This window comes from Clavelina lepadiformis, chromosome 1 (genome assembly GCF_947623445.1).
Source record: "Clavelina lepadiformis chromosome 1, kaClaLepa1.1, whole genome shotgun sequence".
Taxonomy (NCBI): domain Eukaryota; kingdom Metazoa; phylum Chordata; class Ascidiacea; order Aplousobranchia; family Clavelinidae; genus Clavelina; species Clavelina lepadiformis.
In genome coordinates, this window is record NC_135240.1 from 25,182,579 (window position 1) to 25,200,330 (window position 17,752).

Genomic DNA, 17,752 nt, shown 5'->3' on the forward strand with positions numbered 1-17,752 from the left:
ACACTTGATCACGCGTCACTTAATCACCGACACATAATCACTAGGACATTTAATCACGCCACATATAATCACTTGGACAGCGCCTTTGTCTATAGCCTGCCGCTGTCTTACCGATGTAAATCGCGACACATGATCACTTGGACGCGACAGCACTAGGACAGCGCCTTTTTTCTATAGCCTGCCCCTGCATTTCCGCATTTCCTACTGCAAATGTTAGGAGTTGTTTTTTTCACCTTACGCAAAGCGTCCTGCGCAAAGTTAATGAAATTGGCATGAAATGTGACTATGAGTCTGATGACGAATTAAGAACAGCTGTTCGGTGTTTACCAGCCTTAGCCATGGTCCCTTCCTCTGACGTAGTCGCGTCATTTCTGATCTTAGCTGATAGCATGCCCGATCACGAGAAGATGCCTGAGCTGCTTTTGTATTTCGAACACACATATATCAGAGGCAAACGACGTCCGGGACGTGGTGAAAATTACGGCTCAGCCATCTTTCCAATCGAAAGTTGGAACCATTACGAAGCCGGGGCAGGTTGCATTGCAAGAACCACGAACGCAGTCGAAGGTTGGCATTTTGGTCTCCAAACGCTTTTTCAATGCCACCACCCGACATTGTGGACTTTCATGCAGGGAATTGAAAAATACCTTCAAATACAACCTTTCTGCAAGGAATTGCTGGTACTCAACCTTCTATTCCAATGCGGTACAAGGCACTGAAACTGCGCGTGCAAAACACAGTTGAACGTTATCTGTCAAGCGAGATTTTAGTTTATCTTCGTGCAGTTGCTCACATTTCCCATAGATGACATTGTTACCTAGTGTGTACGCCACTGTACGGTAGGCTTATCTGCGCAGACAATGTTTAATCATTTTAACAATTTCTTTTCAGGTTTATATTTGTTTTTCGTGTGTAGACATGCAATTTTCCATACTGTAAATATGTGATTAAATGTCGCGTGATTAAGTGTCCCAGTGATTATGTGTCGCGTGATTAAATGTCCTAGTGATTATGTGTCGCGTGATTAAGTGTCCCAGTGATTATGTGTCGCGTGATTAAGTGTCCTAATGATTAAGTGTCGGTGATTAAGTGTCGCGTGATTATATGTCGCGTGATTAAGTGTCACCAAACCTTAATGATCAATCTATAATAAGTTATGTGAACAGCGCATATTGTTTTGTATGTAATCTGGAGCATAGCAGAAGTGTTTGAATTGATATTTTGTATCCTTGTCCTTAACCTCTAGTTGATGTAAAAGCTTTTTCCACATTTCATTTGCATGACCCAACAAATCACGATTGTGGTATATTTGCATCCAAAAAATGTCAAATAGATGCTGATCTAAAAACACATGAAACACGAGCACACGAATATCTGCTAAATGTGACAGTAGTCCAGGAAATGTTGTTACGCGTGAAACTTATGACGAAACGTTTTATCGCGATTTTTTTCCAACTGGCCAGTTTCAGTTTCCCGTTGTGTTGGTTGAATTACATTTTTGACTTTCTTCCTTTACAAACTCTGCGCTATAAATTGATGCAATTGGTTCATATCATGATTAAAATTTACGTTGCCGTTTCATTTTGAGATTTTTGGTCTTCATTAATAATTTTGTTTTATCTTACTTAGCATTTTTGGACGTCAAATGTCCTGAATGAGAATGAAGAGAGTATGCTTCTTCTATCGTAGTCAGATAACGTAGATTTGTAGCGGCCTGGGTGACATTGTTAATACCATTTATTGTGTTTTGTGTTTCCCAGTTATTCATTGAAGTCTTGTTTATTGATATCTTACAGTTGGCGGTCCTTACTTTTACTTGACAAAAGAGTGATGGCCGTCTAAAATTATAAATTTACTTTCTCGTAAGATAGTAGCCTTTTTTATTAAGGAAAATTAATCAGCTACCCTTACATACATAATTGTTTTTATAACGTACGACATACGACATGAGCATTTAGCAGTTTATAGTATAGACTATAGATTATAGACTATAGTGCAATAGACAAAGAAAGCAAACAATAAATGCCAATTTCTCAGAATGTTACGTAGGCGATTCAGTTGATAATTATCTTAAAACATCTTCAAGTAGCCGCAACCGTCTCCGTTTTATTGGCAATTGCACTGACTATTACAGCATTGGCCACTACGTCATGGATGAAGGTTTGTGTTTTTGGTTTGAGAAAAATCTATTACATAAAAATGCTTAGCTTAAGCTTACTCAATCATTTGGGATTTTGGAGATCGTTTAGCCTACAAATAAAAATAAACAAGAAACTAGCCAATCTACGGAACAACTATACTTGCATAACATGGAGTGTAAGTAGCGATTCTGATCTGGACTATTTTAGTGATAAAATATGCAACGGCCGAGCGAGTAATCGAATAAAAAACTAACTTGGATCTAATGCATTATTTTAATATTTTATCAAAGCTTTGATGACCTATATATAATATATAAATATTAATATATATATATATTATATAATAATATAATATACTTTATGACTTAACTGCAGAGCTTCATTGGTTCTAAAAAATCTTTGAAGAGATCGATTCCTTGCTGGACAGCAGCAAAATTAGCTCCAGTGTGCAACAGAGCATATCAGTTAAACAAACGTAAATTTTGTTGGCAAGAAATTTCAAGCAGAAAACAGCGCCATTAGATTGTTACCGATGGTATATTGAACGCTCCAAAAACATTATGGATCGACCCAGGAGCAAATATACCGTAAAATTCAATCAAACGTAAATTGAATTAATTTTGATCGCACAGTTAGAAAGCCCACAGTTTATTGAAGCCAAAGAAAGCAATTTTTGGCTTGACCAGCACAAAAATGACAACAATACTTGTAGCAAACCAGTTAAAGTATATTTTTCGCTTTACCGATTATATGCATGTACGTCATGGAGTGACGCCTATACTACCCTATACTAATTGAATTGAATTCTGAAAGCAATATCTTTCGCTTCACGCCAGTGTTCTAAGAAATGTTTAATATAAACAAATAGTCAACGGTAAATAAATAGTCAGACTGGTTGTTCAAACAAACGTTTTAATTTCACTTGAAAAAGAGAAACAAGAAAAATTACCTTCGTGATCCAAATATACTTTACACCTTTAGGTCTGCATGGGAGTTTCCAAACTCTGTGACATGGCTGAATCCGTTTTAAGCAGCGGCAAAATGGGTTCAAGTTTGCAACAAAGCATATCTAGCGCCAAGGCGTTATTTCAAGGAAGGACCTTTTGCTACCAATTGGGATTGTTTAAGCTGGGCTTTGATGTGCCGTCTTTGATGTCCTACAGTTTCCCCATGGACAGTAAGCAACAAGTAACCATAAACAATTTTTAATCGTAATTTTATAAAAATACTCTAAAAGATTGAACAGAATGAAAGACATCTTATATACGTTGCGTTATTAACTATATAACGATGTTTATTCCATTTTCTTTCGACAGTTGGCTCCGTGGACTTCTTCATCACGGCTACATCTGGATTATTGATTATTGGGGTGATATGTATGCTCATTGGAATGATTTATGTTGCAAAAAGCGCGTTCATTCAATGCGAAAGCGTGTACAATAAATCATCTGCACGTAAAAGCCATCAAATTGGCCGTATTGTTATTGCTGTCGGTGGTAAGTAATAGAATGTTGCGTGTTATCAGCCATCATTAAGACTAACTTAACCTTCATGATTATGTTTTGTTTGTTGTTTTTACAGCTTCACTTCTCTTGTCTGGTATGCTGACATACACAATCAACCAAGCCCGAACAGTGCACAACCCGATACGTTTCTTTTCCGAGATTGAAACAGTATCGCAGAAAATATTCTCTCAGATGCTTTCTGGATCGACTGCGCCATCTAACGTCGACCTTAGTTCATACGGCATCCAGGGAAGGAAGAAACGTGATGCTCTTTATTCACAGGAGCCTGGATCTCTGGGATTGAGTCCCGACAGCATGCAAGATTTGCAATCAAAGGCGAAAGAAATGCTTCAAGGTGTCGATCCAGTGTTTGGCTACTCCTTTTATCTTGCCTGGTTTGCTGTGGTTATGGCGTTGATCGCGGTTATCTCGGGACAACTCGCTTCCATATCAATGGCGGACAATGTCGACGCGGGACATGGTCCATTGGTTTGAAGCGAAAGGAAAGTGACAAGCTTTAATTGGTTTGTAAATAAAAGATAGACTACAAAAAGTTAACTTGCTGGAAATAAGTGGACAAACAAACTTGACATTTATTGCTTGTAAATATTGTTACGCTTAGGCCTACTTTCTTGCTTTGCATTAAGAACGATTGAGTCACATGTTAAATATGTGTTTGAAATTATGAAAAGTGAAAACTCAACTTGTAACAAATGTTCTGCCTGAAGTGAAATTTGTATTCGATAAAATTCATGTGCAGATTTTGTTTGTTTTGATTGCGTTCACATTTGACATGTCAAACATTCATTTCGTGAAAGCTTATTGTAAATATAGTATAAGAAATGTACCAATGTAAAACTTTTTGCATCCAATTCAACATCGAACATAACTCAGAGAACAACATTGATGCAAATATGCCTAATGGAGCGATAAAATATTTTAGTTATATATGGAGGGTAAATTTGTATGCTAAAGTATATTTGCTATATAGTCTTGGTTACTGTAAAAGAGGCCCGCACTGGACAAATGTAGAAAAACAGCAGGTATATCTAGCTTGTTTCAGATATACTACCAACAATAATCCAGTAATACCTAATTCTCGTTTATGTAAGCTACTTGTTTATGTGACATCATGATCATACGTAACAAAATAGAGACGTCATGAACATCGCCATGTATAGCTCTTTGACTAAGCTCCGCACGCACGAATCGAAATCGAAGATGAAGGAAATTCTTCAAGATGTTAATCCAGTGTTTGGATACTCTTTTTACATTGCATGGGTTGTTGCGGTGATGGCATTTATGGGGAGTATTCTGGCGCGTTCCTCTTCCACAGTGCTGGAACACAGCGCCGTCATGCGTACTAATATTACTTACGCTTCATGTTAAAAGTGAAAAAGTCGCATGTTAAAGTTTTTTTTCAAATTTGAAAAGTAAACGGCTGGTTGTTATAAATTATAAGGTGGTAAGATTTGTTAAACAGAGTTACAAGAAATGAAATGAGTTTCGTTTTCGTAAAGGTTTAAACTTCATAAGTTTAGTTAATATTTTATGTTTTGTTTTCATTATTGCATTGGCAGAAGAAATATTTTACACAATTGTTTTGTGGTTGTTGATTCTTATTATTTTTATTGTATTAATTAGCATTGCAAAAATATTAAATCCGATACGACACTGGAAATGGGTCTAAGAAAAAAAATGAAGATGTCGAATCGTAATGAGAACGCGGTCTCAAATATATAGAAAGTGTAGCTTTGTATGCTGAGTATGATCTTTGCTGCTAGATGCCGAGAAAATCAACTGAAGCAACACTGCTCAGCTAAATCGATTTTATTTTGCGTTCATGCTATACGCTCTTACAAAAAGGAAATAATAACCTCAAGATTTGTGACATCCATTTACTTATTAAAAGCTGTAATTTTTCACAATCGTTAGCTGTCACATATAAACAACGGCATTAACTGGCACTGCAAAATATGGTAGTAGAAACGGGAGATATCTGCACTGTACTTCACAAATATGACGTGGGCTGCAGTTGTACTAAAGTTAAACGTGGACGGTTAATATGCACCAGCGCGACCATCAGTGGCAAAAAATAATAAAACTGAATAGCAGACATGCAGTTGATTTTTTTCTGTACATGCATTAGGCTAAAAATAAGGACAGCAAAAAAACCAACTACTTTTGCTATTGATCAGGATGAACGTTTTTATTTAAAATCTGTTTGGTGGTTGCTCTTAGTTGTCTCCAAACATTTAGGAAACAGGCAAGACGTTTTTCTCGAACTCGCTCGCCATTGTCATATTTCCAGCCGGCAGGTAGCGCCCTACAACATAAGTGGCGCCTCCTGATGATTTGGCAAATCCAGCGCCGAATTCAGTTGAAGATTTCCAAGTCATCTGGGTAAAATGGCCTAAAGAATGAATAAAATTCAAATAAGAGTAAATTACGCTACGTATGACTTGCTTCGCTAGATAATTTAGGTCTGTATAATTGCCCAAATTCAAATTAAAGCTGACATGCGCTGTCAGTACTTACCAGTTTTATCATTGTAACCCGGTTTGCTAAAGTCATAGTTTTTGATTTCATCATACCACATTTTAGCAGTTTCATCTGCGCCAATATCTACCAAAGCCCAGGCCAAATTTTTTCCTTCCCCATTGCGTTCTTCACAATGGGCAAGAACATCTCTGCTTGCTATATTAACAAATTATCTGTTCTTTTTATATATAACTCGTTATAAATCTTATGGTGTTGTGTGTTGCATTTTGTTTCGACAGTTTACTCCGAAGACGACTTTATAAGAGCCACGGTAGGATTTTTGATTGCTGGGTTGATATGTCTGTTCATTGGGATGATCTTTGTTGCAAAATGCGCTTTTAGTCAATCTGAAAGCTCGTATAATAATAAATCAACTGCAAAAGCAAGTCATAAAATTGGCCGTGTTGCAATATCACTCGGTGGTAAGTAATTGAATGTGTGTTTGTAGCGGAAAATTAATCATTATTGTGTGGGCATCACGTTAGTCGTAACGGCACGTACTACGCAATACCATTAAATCCCACCTGTTAGCGTAACAATAAAGCTATAACTTGTCGCAGTATATGAATGTTTTATTTTTGTCAGCTTCACTTCTCTTGGCTGGTATGCTGACATACACAATTCCTCAAGCCCAAACAGTGCACAACCCGATACGCTTCTTTTCCGAGATTGGAACAGTATCGCAGAAAATATTCTCTCAGATGCTTTCTGGATCGATTGCGCCATCTAACGTCGACCTTAGTTCATACGGCATCCAGGGAAGGAAGAAACGTGATGCTCTTTATCCACAGGAGCCTGGATCTCTGGGATCAAGCCCCGACATCAAGCAAGATTTGCAATCAAAGGCGGAAGAAATGCTTCAAGGTGTCGATCCAATGTTTGGCTACTCCTTTTATCTTGCCTGGGTTGCTGTTGTGATGGCGTTTATCGCGGGCATCCTGGCAAAACTGACTTCCGAAACAATGATGGAAAATGTCGACATAGGACGTGTTCCGTTGGTTAAAAGCTAAGTGAGGAGAAAAAATTTGGATTGTAAATAAACAATAGACTTCAGGGACGTTTCCTGGAAATAAAACAGGCACTCAGGTTTGCACTTCCTTGCATTAACTTCATAACAATTGAGAAGAAGTTACCTGTTAAATACGCTGTTTGAAAGTGTAAAAAGGAAAAAAATTTGAAATCGCATTAAATTGTCAAAACTTTTTTCTGCAAAGTGAGATTCCGTTTACATAAAAGCTTATTTAATGGTTGTTTATGTTTCGTTTGCGTTCACGTGTTAGCAGAAAAATTATTAAAAATTAAACCAATTACATTGGTTCTGTGAAAACCGTTCGTAATTAAACTACAATATATTACTATCCAACTAATTGCACCCAATACATCATTGAAAATGGCTCAAAGAAGAAGATTATGCAGGTGAACGTGGCGGAGCGACTAGATATTAAATACAGCCTGCAAAGTAAATTTGTGTGCTAAGGTCTGTCCATCTTTTATGCTAAAGCCTTGACTGTTGCAACAGAAGTTTGCGCTGCACAAATGTACGTGGATGAACAGAAAATAATTACACTGTATAGCCTGTAATACGTGTATAACCTACCGTACATTTAATACCAAGCATGGAGAATAGGCTATCATGATGTTCGGAAAAGAGTTATGGCTTAATGGCCAAATCAGGTGTGTGCCTGATAAAGTTAATAAAACGCGATTTTTAGCTTTTACGATATAAAATATAGATTTAAAGTATGTAGATTGTTATTCATGCGTACGGAATATAAAAACATTCAGTGTACCATCCAGGCGCTTATATGCGATTCCAAGAATTAAAACATTTCTAACACCGCGAATGGATATCTAGTATAGTGCAGAAGTTCAAAACCAAATGTTGTTACAATTTAGGTTGTGGGGACCAATATACAAATGTATCACGTGGTGTTGCACTAGACCTGCAAAAAGTTCGTCTTTCGAACTGTAAAAATTGCTTTTTGTGTTAACTTTAGGTTTTTATGTAACGGAAGATCAAGAAATTAAACATCTATAAACCCAACTCTTATGCGTCCTGCGGCAAGCAAGCAATATTATCCCTCCATGTTGGCATTGAAATAATATGACAACTGGATTTTGACAAACCAATAGTGAATGGGAACTATTGTCATTATCGGTTCATTACTAAGCCGTGTTGGTAACTACCCTTGCCTGACAGTGCACGCTTAACTGCAACCGCAGTGCTACGGTACATTGGGAAGTTTAAAAAAGATTGTGGAACAATTAATAAGTTTCTTAATTCGATCGGAGTCTGGTTTGCTTTCGTCCTGATGCTTTGCAGTCGTGACCGGCCTTAGGCCAATGCGAGTGATGCGACAGGGTTGGGCTTCGCTACTTTCACGGGGTCCGCGCTGCTTAGCACCGAAACAAAAGTAACTATTTAGCTTTAATTTGGTCTACATCGCAGTGTTATTTCACAATTTGTTCTCAAAAGAATACGTTTTGGTGAAAGTATATCACCAAGCATTCTATGAAAGCTGATTGGCAAAGAGTTGGTATTTGGTTTACGTTATTATTAGTTTATTAGGTTGGTTGAAATGGACAAGGGGCACGTCATCAGTTCTTGCACTGGGCCCCGCGCTTGCTGCAGGGTCGTCGTTGAATACAGCAAGATTTTGTTGGCGAGAGGTCAATACGGGAGTGCACTAATAAAACATACACCGGGTTCAGAGCCGGATTAAGGTCATGATGTGCGCCTGGGGCTAAAAGGTATCTCGGGGCTGATACAGAATTCTGTCGCTACTATTTTGATATGACTTAAACGAAATGCATACAGAATACTTACAGCCATTGTTCCCCAAACATGTGATAAAAATTTCTTATTTTTAAATATTCCATTAAAAAACATTTCCTATAAATCTTGTTAAAAAACTTTGATGTTTAATAAAGCTAATAAAGGCTACCGCTATTAATGGTTTAAGGCAGTGGTCGTCTGTTACCATGACATTGATTGATTGATTGATTGATTGACCATGACATGAACCCCTGCTGCCTCAAATTGCTGCTATCAAATAACCACACTACACATTACTGAAAAACGATGTCCATTGTTACAACGACACAACCAATTCTTCTTCGTCGTTTGAGCGTTTCTTCTTTCCACTTCCAGACTAGATTTCCGGGCATGAGGTCATCAGCCATGTGATTGTATCTTCGTCCAATCTTTTCAGACCACGCACACCACGTGGGGGCCGATGGATTGGGCAGTTATTGATGACATGGTCTACTGTCTGCTCTGTGGCACCACACTCTGTGCTCCACATGTGGTTCGTCCAGTGCGCCACACTTAGTCCGAGGTCTTCTGCGCTACTGAGTAGCTGTTGTGCAGCTGGCACAAAGGGGTGTCTTGATTTCAGTCGCTGCTTTCCAGATGGTGGTCGCTGGAGTGGGGTATGGAGAAGGTGTTCAGGGTCCAAAGCGCGGCGAGCGAGAGAAATCATGGCTCCTTTGCGGCGTAGCTCAGCAGGTTGGATGCCTGCAAGGATTGGTAAGTAGTCCGTTGGAGTGGGACGCAGGCAACCAGTCAGAATACGCAGCGCGTCGTTGATGGCGTTGTTGATGTGGCGGGTGTGAGAGCTACGACACCACACTGGTGCGCAGTACTCGGCGGTAGAGTGGACAAGTGCCAGGGTAGCCGTGCGAAGGGTTTTTGCGCAGGCCCCACAGCCTGAACCCGCCAGCTGCCGTAGGAGTGCGACGCGCACAGATAGTTTATTGCGCAGTGACTCCAAGTGTCGAAGATACGTGAGTGCCCTGTCCAAGGTGACGCCGAGGTAGGTAGGCTCGGCGCTGTAGGGCACGTGTTCCCCATCAATACTGATGCTTATCTCACGCTGTGCTTCCTTGTTGTTAAGGTGGAAGGCCGCTGAAACTGTCTTTGCCTTGCTGAGCTGCAGCTTCCATTTCTGGAGATATGCAGTTATTGTTTGCATGTTTTGGCTAAGATACCTCTCCATCGACTGCCAGTCTCCGGCAGAATGCAGGAATGCCAGGTCATCTGCATAGGCATACTTCCTGGAGGTGGTGGTGGGCAGGTCGTAGGTGTAGGCCTATATGTTGAACAGGAGGGGAGCCAAGACGAAGCCCTGTGGGACGCCGTTTCTGAGTCGGCGTAGTCTACTTCGTGGGCCGCTGCCGGTGGTGAGGGTGAAACTACGGTTTTGTACGAGTTCCATAATCATGTGGACCATGTGCCTGTCAGAAAGTAGACGGAGTAGCTTGCAGGTAAGACCGTTGTGCCACACGGTGTCATAGGCAGCCGAGAGATCAACAAACACGGCTCCGACCTTCTTCTTAGCTGAGAAGCTGTCCTCGATGTCTTGGGTCATAAGTGTGACCTGGTCTACGGTTGATCTTCCGTGTCGGAAGCCAGCTTGTTCCCGAGAGAGCTGTGGGTCTATTATCGGTTCGACACGGGCGTAGATGAGTCTTTCGAGGATCTTGAAGGGGATGCAGAGCAGGGAGATGGGGCGGTAGCTCTTTGGATCCCCTGGAGGCTTCTTGGGATTAGGGACTGCAACCACAAGGGCTCTTCTCCAGATTTTAGGGATACGCATTTGACACAACCAATGATGATGATTAAGGCGGTTTACTTGAATTTTGTTGGCAACGGGCCCCACGCTTATAAAACAGTCTTTCTGTGTTACTAATGTGCTATTTTAGCGAGGCCCAGTAAAAATTTCTCACGGACCAGCACTGAGTCGAGCACCACTACTTTGACCTATAGTTTCACATTAGGGGAATTATCTGCCAGCGCAATTGGAATCAAATACATTAATACAAATACATTCATCGACATAACATACAGCATATCTTATAAACCAAGATGCTTATTTGCTAAATTTCTAGTACGTCTATACAAAAATTCTTTCTACAGTTTAATTGTTGTAATAACGGTAAATTTTAGTTCGTTATGATGCAACCAAGCCTGACTTTCCGCGCGCTACCGATGAAAGCGACGAGCCAAGTTTGGTTTAACAGTAAAGATGTGATGTTAAAGGATTAAGATCCAAATGAAGTTAGTTTTGCAAAACAAACTTGCCTTTCGAAAATGCCAGTCAAACGAAGTCTAAACATGGTATTATTCATGAGTTCAATAAGTTCATCGCTGTTCATGGGTTTAAACGAGATGCAACAACGGGCTTGCCATCTAGCCTACATACGTTTGTATCTGTCTTCAGCTGGCAGGAAAGCAAACAGCAATGGGTAGAGCAACATCAATTTATAGCTACTGTATGCTCTTTGTACCATTTTCGATTACAATTTCAAGGAAAACCATATAATGGAAACTAAATTATCAAATCGATTGAGAAATACACGCTCTGTAGCAAAAACTCAAAAACGCAAAACGGTTCGCTCCGTAGCGATCAGTAAAATCATCGCCGAGTTTAAGTAGTACAACAATTGTTTTCAGTCCATAGATGGACTGATAACAATAATAATAGCGCAATAGTGTATTGTTGCTATATTATTAATAATAATATTGTTATTGATAACAATTACAATAATAATAGCGCAATATTGTATTGTTGCAATATTATTAATAGTAATATTGTTATTGATAACAATAATAATAGCGCAATAATGTAACAGAAACTTGGTGTCTGGAGTGACTTAAAAATGAAAAGAAAACGATACACCATATTCGTGACCGATATGCGGTAATATAGTGACTTCGATAAAGTAAACGGTGCAGTTTATACTTCACAGCGCTCTTAGAGTTTGTTGTGGAAGTACACAGGGTATAATGATTAATACCTTCTGAGTGAATGATACACCACCTACAGAACAACACATATAAACAAGCAAATTCCAAAAGCAATGAGTTATACAACATGCGTTTATTCATTTTAAAAGCAAATAAAAGTATAAAAAAATCATGGAAACAAATCTTGCCTCCGTTAAGTTCCAAGAAAGTAAATTCAGCAAATCGAATTCCTGCAAGCTTGATCGCCTTACTTAGTTGCTAGTCAAACGACGTGGCAGTTCGCGTGGTTAGCCAAGCGTTAATTTTTGTAAGTTAAACAAGAAATTGTTATCTAACCACTCAAGAACGCGTCGCTGCATCTGACTTATTCGTATAAAAATAGAGTTAAAACATCGACCTTGAACGAAAAGAAAATTCTTTTTCCAAAATTTAGTAGTAGAGCTAAAAGCAACATACAGATAACCACACCACAATTATAAGGGGCAGATTCATATAAGGTTTGGTCTGATCTATAGGATTCCCTGTTTTTAGGGCTTTGGAAAATCGGCGTCATCCTGTAGCGTGTAGTATCCAATGACAGGTCTTTTGTCATTGCAAAAATTAGTTATTTCCCCTATAGCTCACAACGGGTGGTTGTATCATTAAAGCATAACCCCTCGCCCAACGTGAAACCCAAGCGTAATTGGTTGTGCATTTAAACATGTGCATGTGTATTAAAATTAAACTAATGTTGCTTTCAAACAAAACAGAAGTTTCAGCTGATACATCGCAAAAGCGTTGCAAACATTGATAAATTCGGACATATAGCAGATAAATTTTGGGAAATCTACACAGTACTGTATTCTACGACTTGATATTGATCAGCGATGGTTTAATGTTTAACTAGTTCAGATGTTTGCGTTGCTGCGTTACGATATTTACAGGCAGGTCAAAACCGCAGAAGTGTAAGACGGATTTTGGTTAGAGAAGGTTGCTTTGATAAAGGCGTGCGTTAATAAGCTTTCATTTTTACAGATAACTTGTACTTGGGCAAAAAAAAACAGAACAACCGTGCTATACTTTTCAATTTGATTCAAGCCTAAGTATAGATGTAAGCACAAGAGGTGTACAGATATGTCCGAAAAAGGGGTCTAGTATGCAAGTGTACAGCCACAGAATGCTTTTGTATACTAGACTTTAGTTACTCAAATTGTGACGTCATCTGGTTTCGCACTTGTATACCAGACCACGGAAAAGAAGAAGTCAGCCAAGCAAAACCAGCACCGTCTCACGCTATGTGACGTGAATCGTGATGTGAAACTAAAGACTTGTATGAGTAAAAACGTGCAGTGGGTGGAGTGATCAGTCAGTCGATGAAAATACCAAAGCATTGCCGTGAAGGCTCAGGTTTGGAGGTGACAAAAGATATTTTCAGACGGGGAAGGTGTTAAGCATTTAGTCCTTAAGTTTACAACAAAAGCGTGATATAGCGATTGAATTGCGAAAAAGTTAATGTGGGACACCAACATGATGTCAAGAACAAAATCAGGTCGAAACTTTCAAATCATGTTTCATTGCACTTGTTTTATTGTAACACCTGGTTGCTTGACGAGAACAATTGCTGTATTAATACCTGCATTGAATATGATAGGGATGTTAGGTTTTGAAATGCTTTTTAGTTTTAAGCTGAGTAAACATTGAAATATGGTAGGCTACAGAGTAGAATTTAAACTTTAGAACAGTGATTCCCAAACTGTGCGCCGCGAATCTTTTTAAAATTTTGGAAAAGAACTGTATAAATATTTAAAACAAGGCATGCAGACAAGCATATGCGACTTAAAAGCGGTCTAAATGCTTCAATAGCTGATTAATAAGCACATATGACGATGAAACCTATATTGGCAATGCTGATGTAGTAGGGTAATTGCCACGTCATTAACTTGAAAATAAATTTTTTAAAGCAACCTTTCTTCTTTTGTAAGTGTGCCGCGAGCGTTTTATAATTTTCCAAGTGTGCCACAAGGTGAAAAAGTTTTGGAACCACTGCTTTAGAGTGTGGCCAAATTCAATTCTTATCGTTAAATGATAGAATTAAAGTGTATTTCGAGTTACACACGAGTAAAGTCTATTGGCATGAATTAGCTTGAGTATGAGTATAGTGTTTGTTAATAATGTACTCAGATTGCATTTTGATCAATGTATTTTTTAACTATTTCTGCTATAGTTATAATAATTTGGTTACACAATACGTAATCACTTAACGTTCTTTTTTTACACGTAAAGAATATTATTCATAAGTAGCTGTCGTTTTTGGTATAATTTAACCTAAAAACATTAGATATCTCAGCGCGAAATCAAGCAAACACGCAAGATGTCCAAAACCCTTCAAGTAGCCGCCATCGTCTGCGTTTTTGTTGCAATTGCGATGACAATTTCAGCACTGGCTACTACGTCATGGATGAAGGTATGTGCTTTTGTTTCGTGATTAAGTGGATACGCCAAACCTTAAGCGATCAACTAATGGCTTGACAATAAATTATTCATTACTAGTTTTTACAATTATCAGAGGTTGCGTCGTTTCATGGCTGATTTAAGGAGTTATACCAGCTGCCAATAATGTACACGTGATGATGACATGACTAATAACTTTTACTTCCTTGTAAATTATAGCATAAAGTTATTTGTTGTGAAAGCCCTTACCGGAGAACATAATACAAAAGATAAATGTTTTCGATTGTTTTAAACAGTATTGTTGGTGATAAAAACCCTCCATCAAAGATGTCGCAATCACGTGTGCTGTTATTGAACACAATAAATAAGCAACTACTAGTTTTTCTAACTTATATCACATCAGGCTATCGTTTGTACTTTAGAAGAAACAAAAAATAAAACCTTCCACCCCATTTATTGGATACTGCTTAGCCTCCTCCAACTTAACATTATATTTGCATTGATTTAGTTTTCTTTTAAATAAACTGCAAGAATATGCAAGGCATTGCTAATTAATCAATTATACGTCGTAATGGGTTGCGTTGGTAAGTTTTTAAGGTATGGCATTTGGGGCCTGTAATAATTTCATTAAAGAAACAAGATCAACACGGTAACGAAATAAATTTGACCAGTTTTATATTTTGCACTTCTTTTCTCTGTGTTATGAGATTATTTCGAAGAAGACATGCGTATACCCACACAGAAATGGTTCGAAAACGACTTTTAGTTTGGTTTAACGCGTTATAGTTAATACAATACGATTAAGTTAAACAAATGTAAATTTTATTGGCAAGAAATTTCAAGCAGAAAACAGCGCCATTAGATTGTTACCTATGGTATATTGAACGCTCCAAAGACATTATGGATCGACCCAGGATCAAATATACCGTAAAATTCAATCAAACGTAAATTGAATTACCATAAAACCTCTATTTGAGCGCCTCCCTCTAATTGAACGCCACCTCTAATAGAACACCACTTTTAGCGGCGGAATTGTATTAGCAGGTATTGTATTAATTGTATTTAAAGAAGGGTTGAAAAATAGAGCGCCAACCTCTAATTGAACGTCACCTCTAATAGAACGCCACTTTTAAACAAGAGTTGAAAAATAGAGCGCCATGGCGGTGAAATAGAGGTTTTACGGTACTTTTGGTCGCACAGTTAGAAAGCCCACAGTTTATTGAAGCCAAAGAATGACTTGACCAGCACAAAAATGACAACAATACCTGTAGCAAACCAGTTACAGTATATTTTTCGCTTTACCTATTGTATGTATAACGTACGTCATGGAGTAACGCCTATACTACCCTATACTAATTGAATTGAATTCTGAAAGCAATATCTTTCGCTTCACGCCAGTGTTCTAAGAAATGTTTAATATAAACAAATAGTCAACGGTAAATAAATAGTCGGACTGGTTGTTCAAACAAACGTTTTAATTTCACTTGAAAAAGAGAAACAAGAAAAATTACCTTGGTGATCCAAATATATTTTACACCTTTAGGCCTGCATGGGATTTTCCAAAGTCTTTGATATGGCTGAATCCGTTTTAAGCAGCAGCAAAATGAGTTCAAGTTTGCAACAAAGCATATCTGGCGCCAAGGCGTTATTTCAAGGAAAGAGCTTGTGCTACCAATTGGGATTGTTTAAGCTGGGCTTTGATGTGCCGTCTTTGATGTCCTACAGTTTCCCCATGGACAGTAAGTAACAAGTAGCCATGAACAATTTTTAATCGTAGTTATAATAAAATATTCGAAAAGATTAAACAGAATGAAAGACATCTTATATACGTTGCGTTATTAACTATATCACGATGTTTATTCCATTTTCTTTCGACAGTTGGCTCCGTGGATTACTTCATCACGGCTACCGCTGGATTTTTGATTGCTGGGGTGATATGTCTCTTCATTGGAATGATCTTTGTTGCAAAAAGCGCACTCAGTCAATCCGAAAGCGTGTATAATAAATCATCTTCACGTAAAAGCCATCAGATTGGCCGTATTGTTATTGCTGTCGGTGGTAAGTAATAGAATGTTGCGTGTTATCAGCCATCAGTAAGACTAACTTAACCTTCATGATTATGTTTTGTTTGCTGTTTTTACAGCTTCACTTCTCTTGTCTGGTATGCTGACATACACAATTCCTCAAGCCCAAACAGTGCACAACCCGATACGTTTCTTTTCCGAGATTGGAACGGTATCGCAGAAAATATTCTCTCAGATGCTTTCTGGATCGACTGCGCCATCTAACGTCGACCTTAGTTCATACGGCATCCAGGGAAGGAAGAAACGTGATGCTCTTTATCCACAGGAGCCTGGATCTTTGGGATTAAGTCCCGACAGCATGCAAGATTTGCAATCAAAGGCGAAAGAAATGCTTCAAGGTGTCGATCCAATGTTTGGCTACTCCTTTTATCTTGCCTGGGTTGCTGTGGTGATGGCGTTGATCGCGGTTATCTTGGTACGACTTGCTTCCATATCACTGGCGGACAAAGTCGACGTTGGACATGTTCCATTGGTCTGAAGCGAAAGGAAAGTGACAAGCTTTGGTTTGTAAATAAAAGATAGACTACAAAAAGTTAACTTGCTGGAAATTAGTGGATAGACAAACTTGACCTTCATTGCTTGTAAATATTGTTACGCTTAGGCTTACTGTCTTGCTTTGCATTAAGAACGATTGAGTCACATGTTAAATATGTGTTTGAAATTATGAAAAGTGAAAACTCAACTTGTAACAGGTGTTCTGCCTGAAGTGAAATTTGTATTGAAGTCCATGTGCTGATTTTGTTTGTCTTGTTTGCGTTCACATTTAACATGTCAAACATTCATTTCGTGAAAGCTTATTGTAAATATAATGTAAGAAATGTATCAATGCAAAAATTTTTGCATCCCATTCAACATCGAACATAGCTCAGAGAACAGCATTGTGGCAAATATGCCTAATGGAGCGATAAAATATTTGAGTTATATATGGAGGGTAAATTTGTATGCTAAAGTATATTTGCTATATAGTCTTGGTTACTGTAAAAGAGGCCCGCACTGGATAAATGTAGGTAAACAGCAGGTATATCTAGCTTGCTCCAGGTATAATACCAACAATATTCCAGTAATACCTAATTCTCGTTTATGTAAACTGCTTGTTTATGTGACATCATGATCATACGTAACAAAATAGAGACGTCATGAACATCGCCATATATAGCTCTTTGACTAAGCTCCGCACGCACGAATCGAAGATGAAGGAAACTCTTTAAGATGTTAATCCAGTGTTTGGATACTCTTTTTACATTGCATGGGTTGCTGCAATGATGGTATTGATAGGTATTATTCTGGCGCGTTCCTCTTCCC

The 17,752-nt window shown here is 38.5% G+C and overlaps 3 protein-coding genes across 3 annotated transcripts; 2 read left to right on the forward strand and 1 right to left on the reverse strand.

The window, feature by feature from the left end:
- Window positions 1–2,037: 2,037 nt before the first annotated feature.
- On the forward strand, window positions 2,038–4,381 carry LOC143462953 (uncharacterized). Its single transcript, XM_076961279.1, has 4 exons — window positions 2,038–2,160; window positions 3,123–3,318; window positions 3,458–3,637; window positions 3,723–4,381. Exons 1-4 carry the CDS (start codon window positions 2,155–2,157, stop codon window positions 4,139–4,141), a joined length of 801 nt encoding a protein of 266 aa, XP_076817394.1. The 5' UTR covers window positions 2,038–2,154; the 3' UTR covers window positions 4,142–4,381.
- Window positions 4,382–5,833: 1,452 nt separating this feature from the next.
- Window positions 5,834–6,701, reverse strand: LOC143449668 (Golgi-associated plant pathogenesis-related protein 1-like). The gene is made up of 3 exons (XM_076949966.1): window positions 6,689–6,701; window positions 6,185–6,343; window positions 5,834–6,059 (listed from the first exon to the last, which is right to left on the reverse strand). Exons 1-3 carry the CDS (start codon window positions 6,699–6,701, stop codon window positions 5,902–5,904), a joined length of 330 nt encoding a protein of 109 aa, XP_076806081.1. The 3' UTR covers window positions 5,834–5,901.
- Window positions 6,702–14,181: 7,480 nt separating this feature from the next.
- LOC143450726 (uncharacterized) lies at window positions 14,182–17,284 on the forward strand. The gene is made up of 4 exons (XM_076951391.1): window positions 14,182–14,379; window positions 15,910–16,105; window positions 16,245–16,424; window positions 16,510–17,284. Exons 1-4 carry the CDS (start codon window positions 14,287–14,289, stop codon window positions 16,926–16,928), a joined length of 888 nt encoding a protein of 295 aa, XP_076807506.1. The 5' UTR covers window positions 14,182–14,286; the 3' UTR covers window positions 16,929–17,284.
- The last annotated feature ends 468 nt before the right edge of the window (window positions 17,285–17,752 follow it).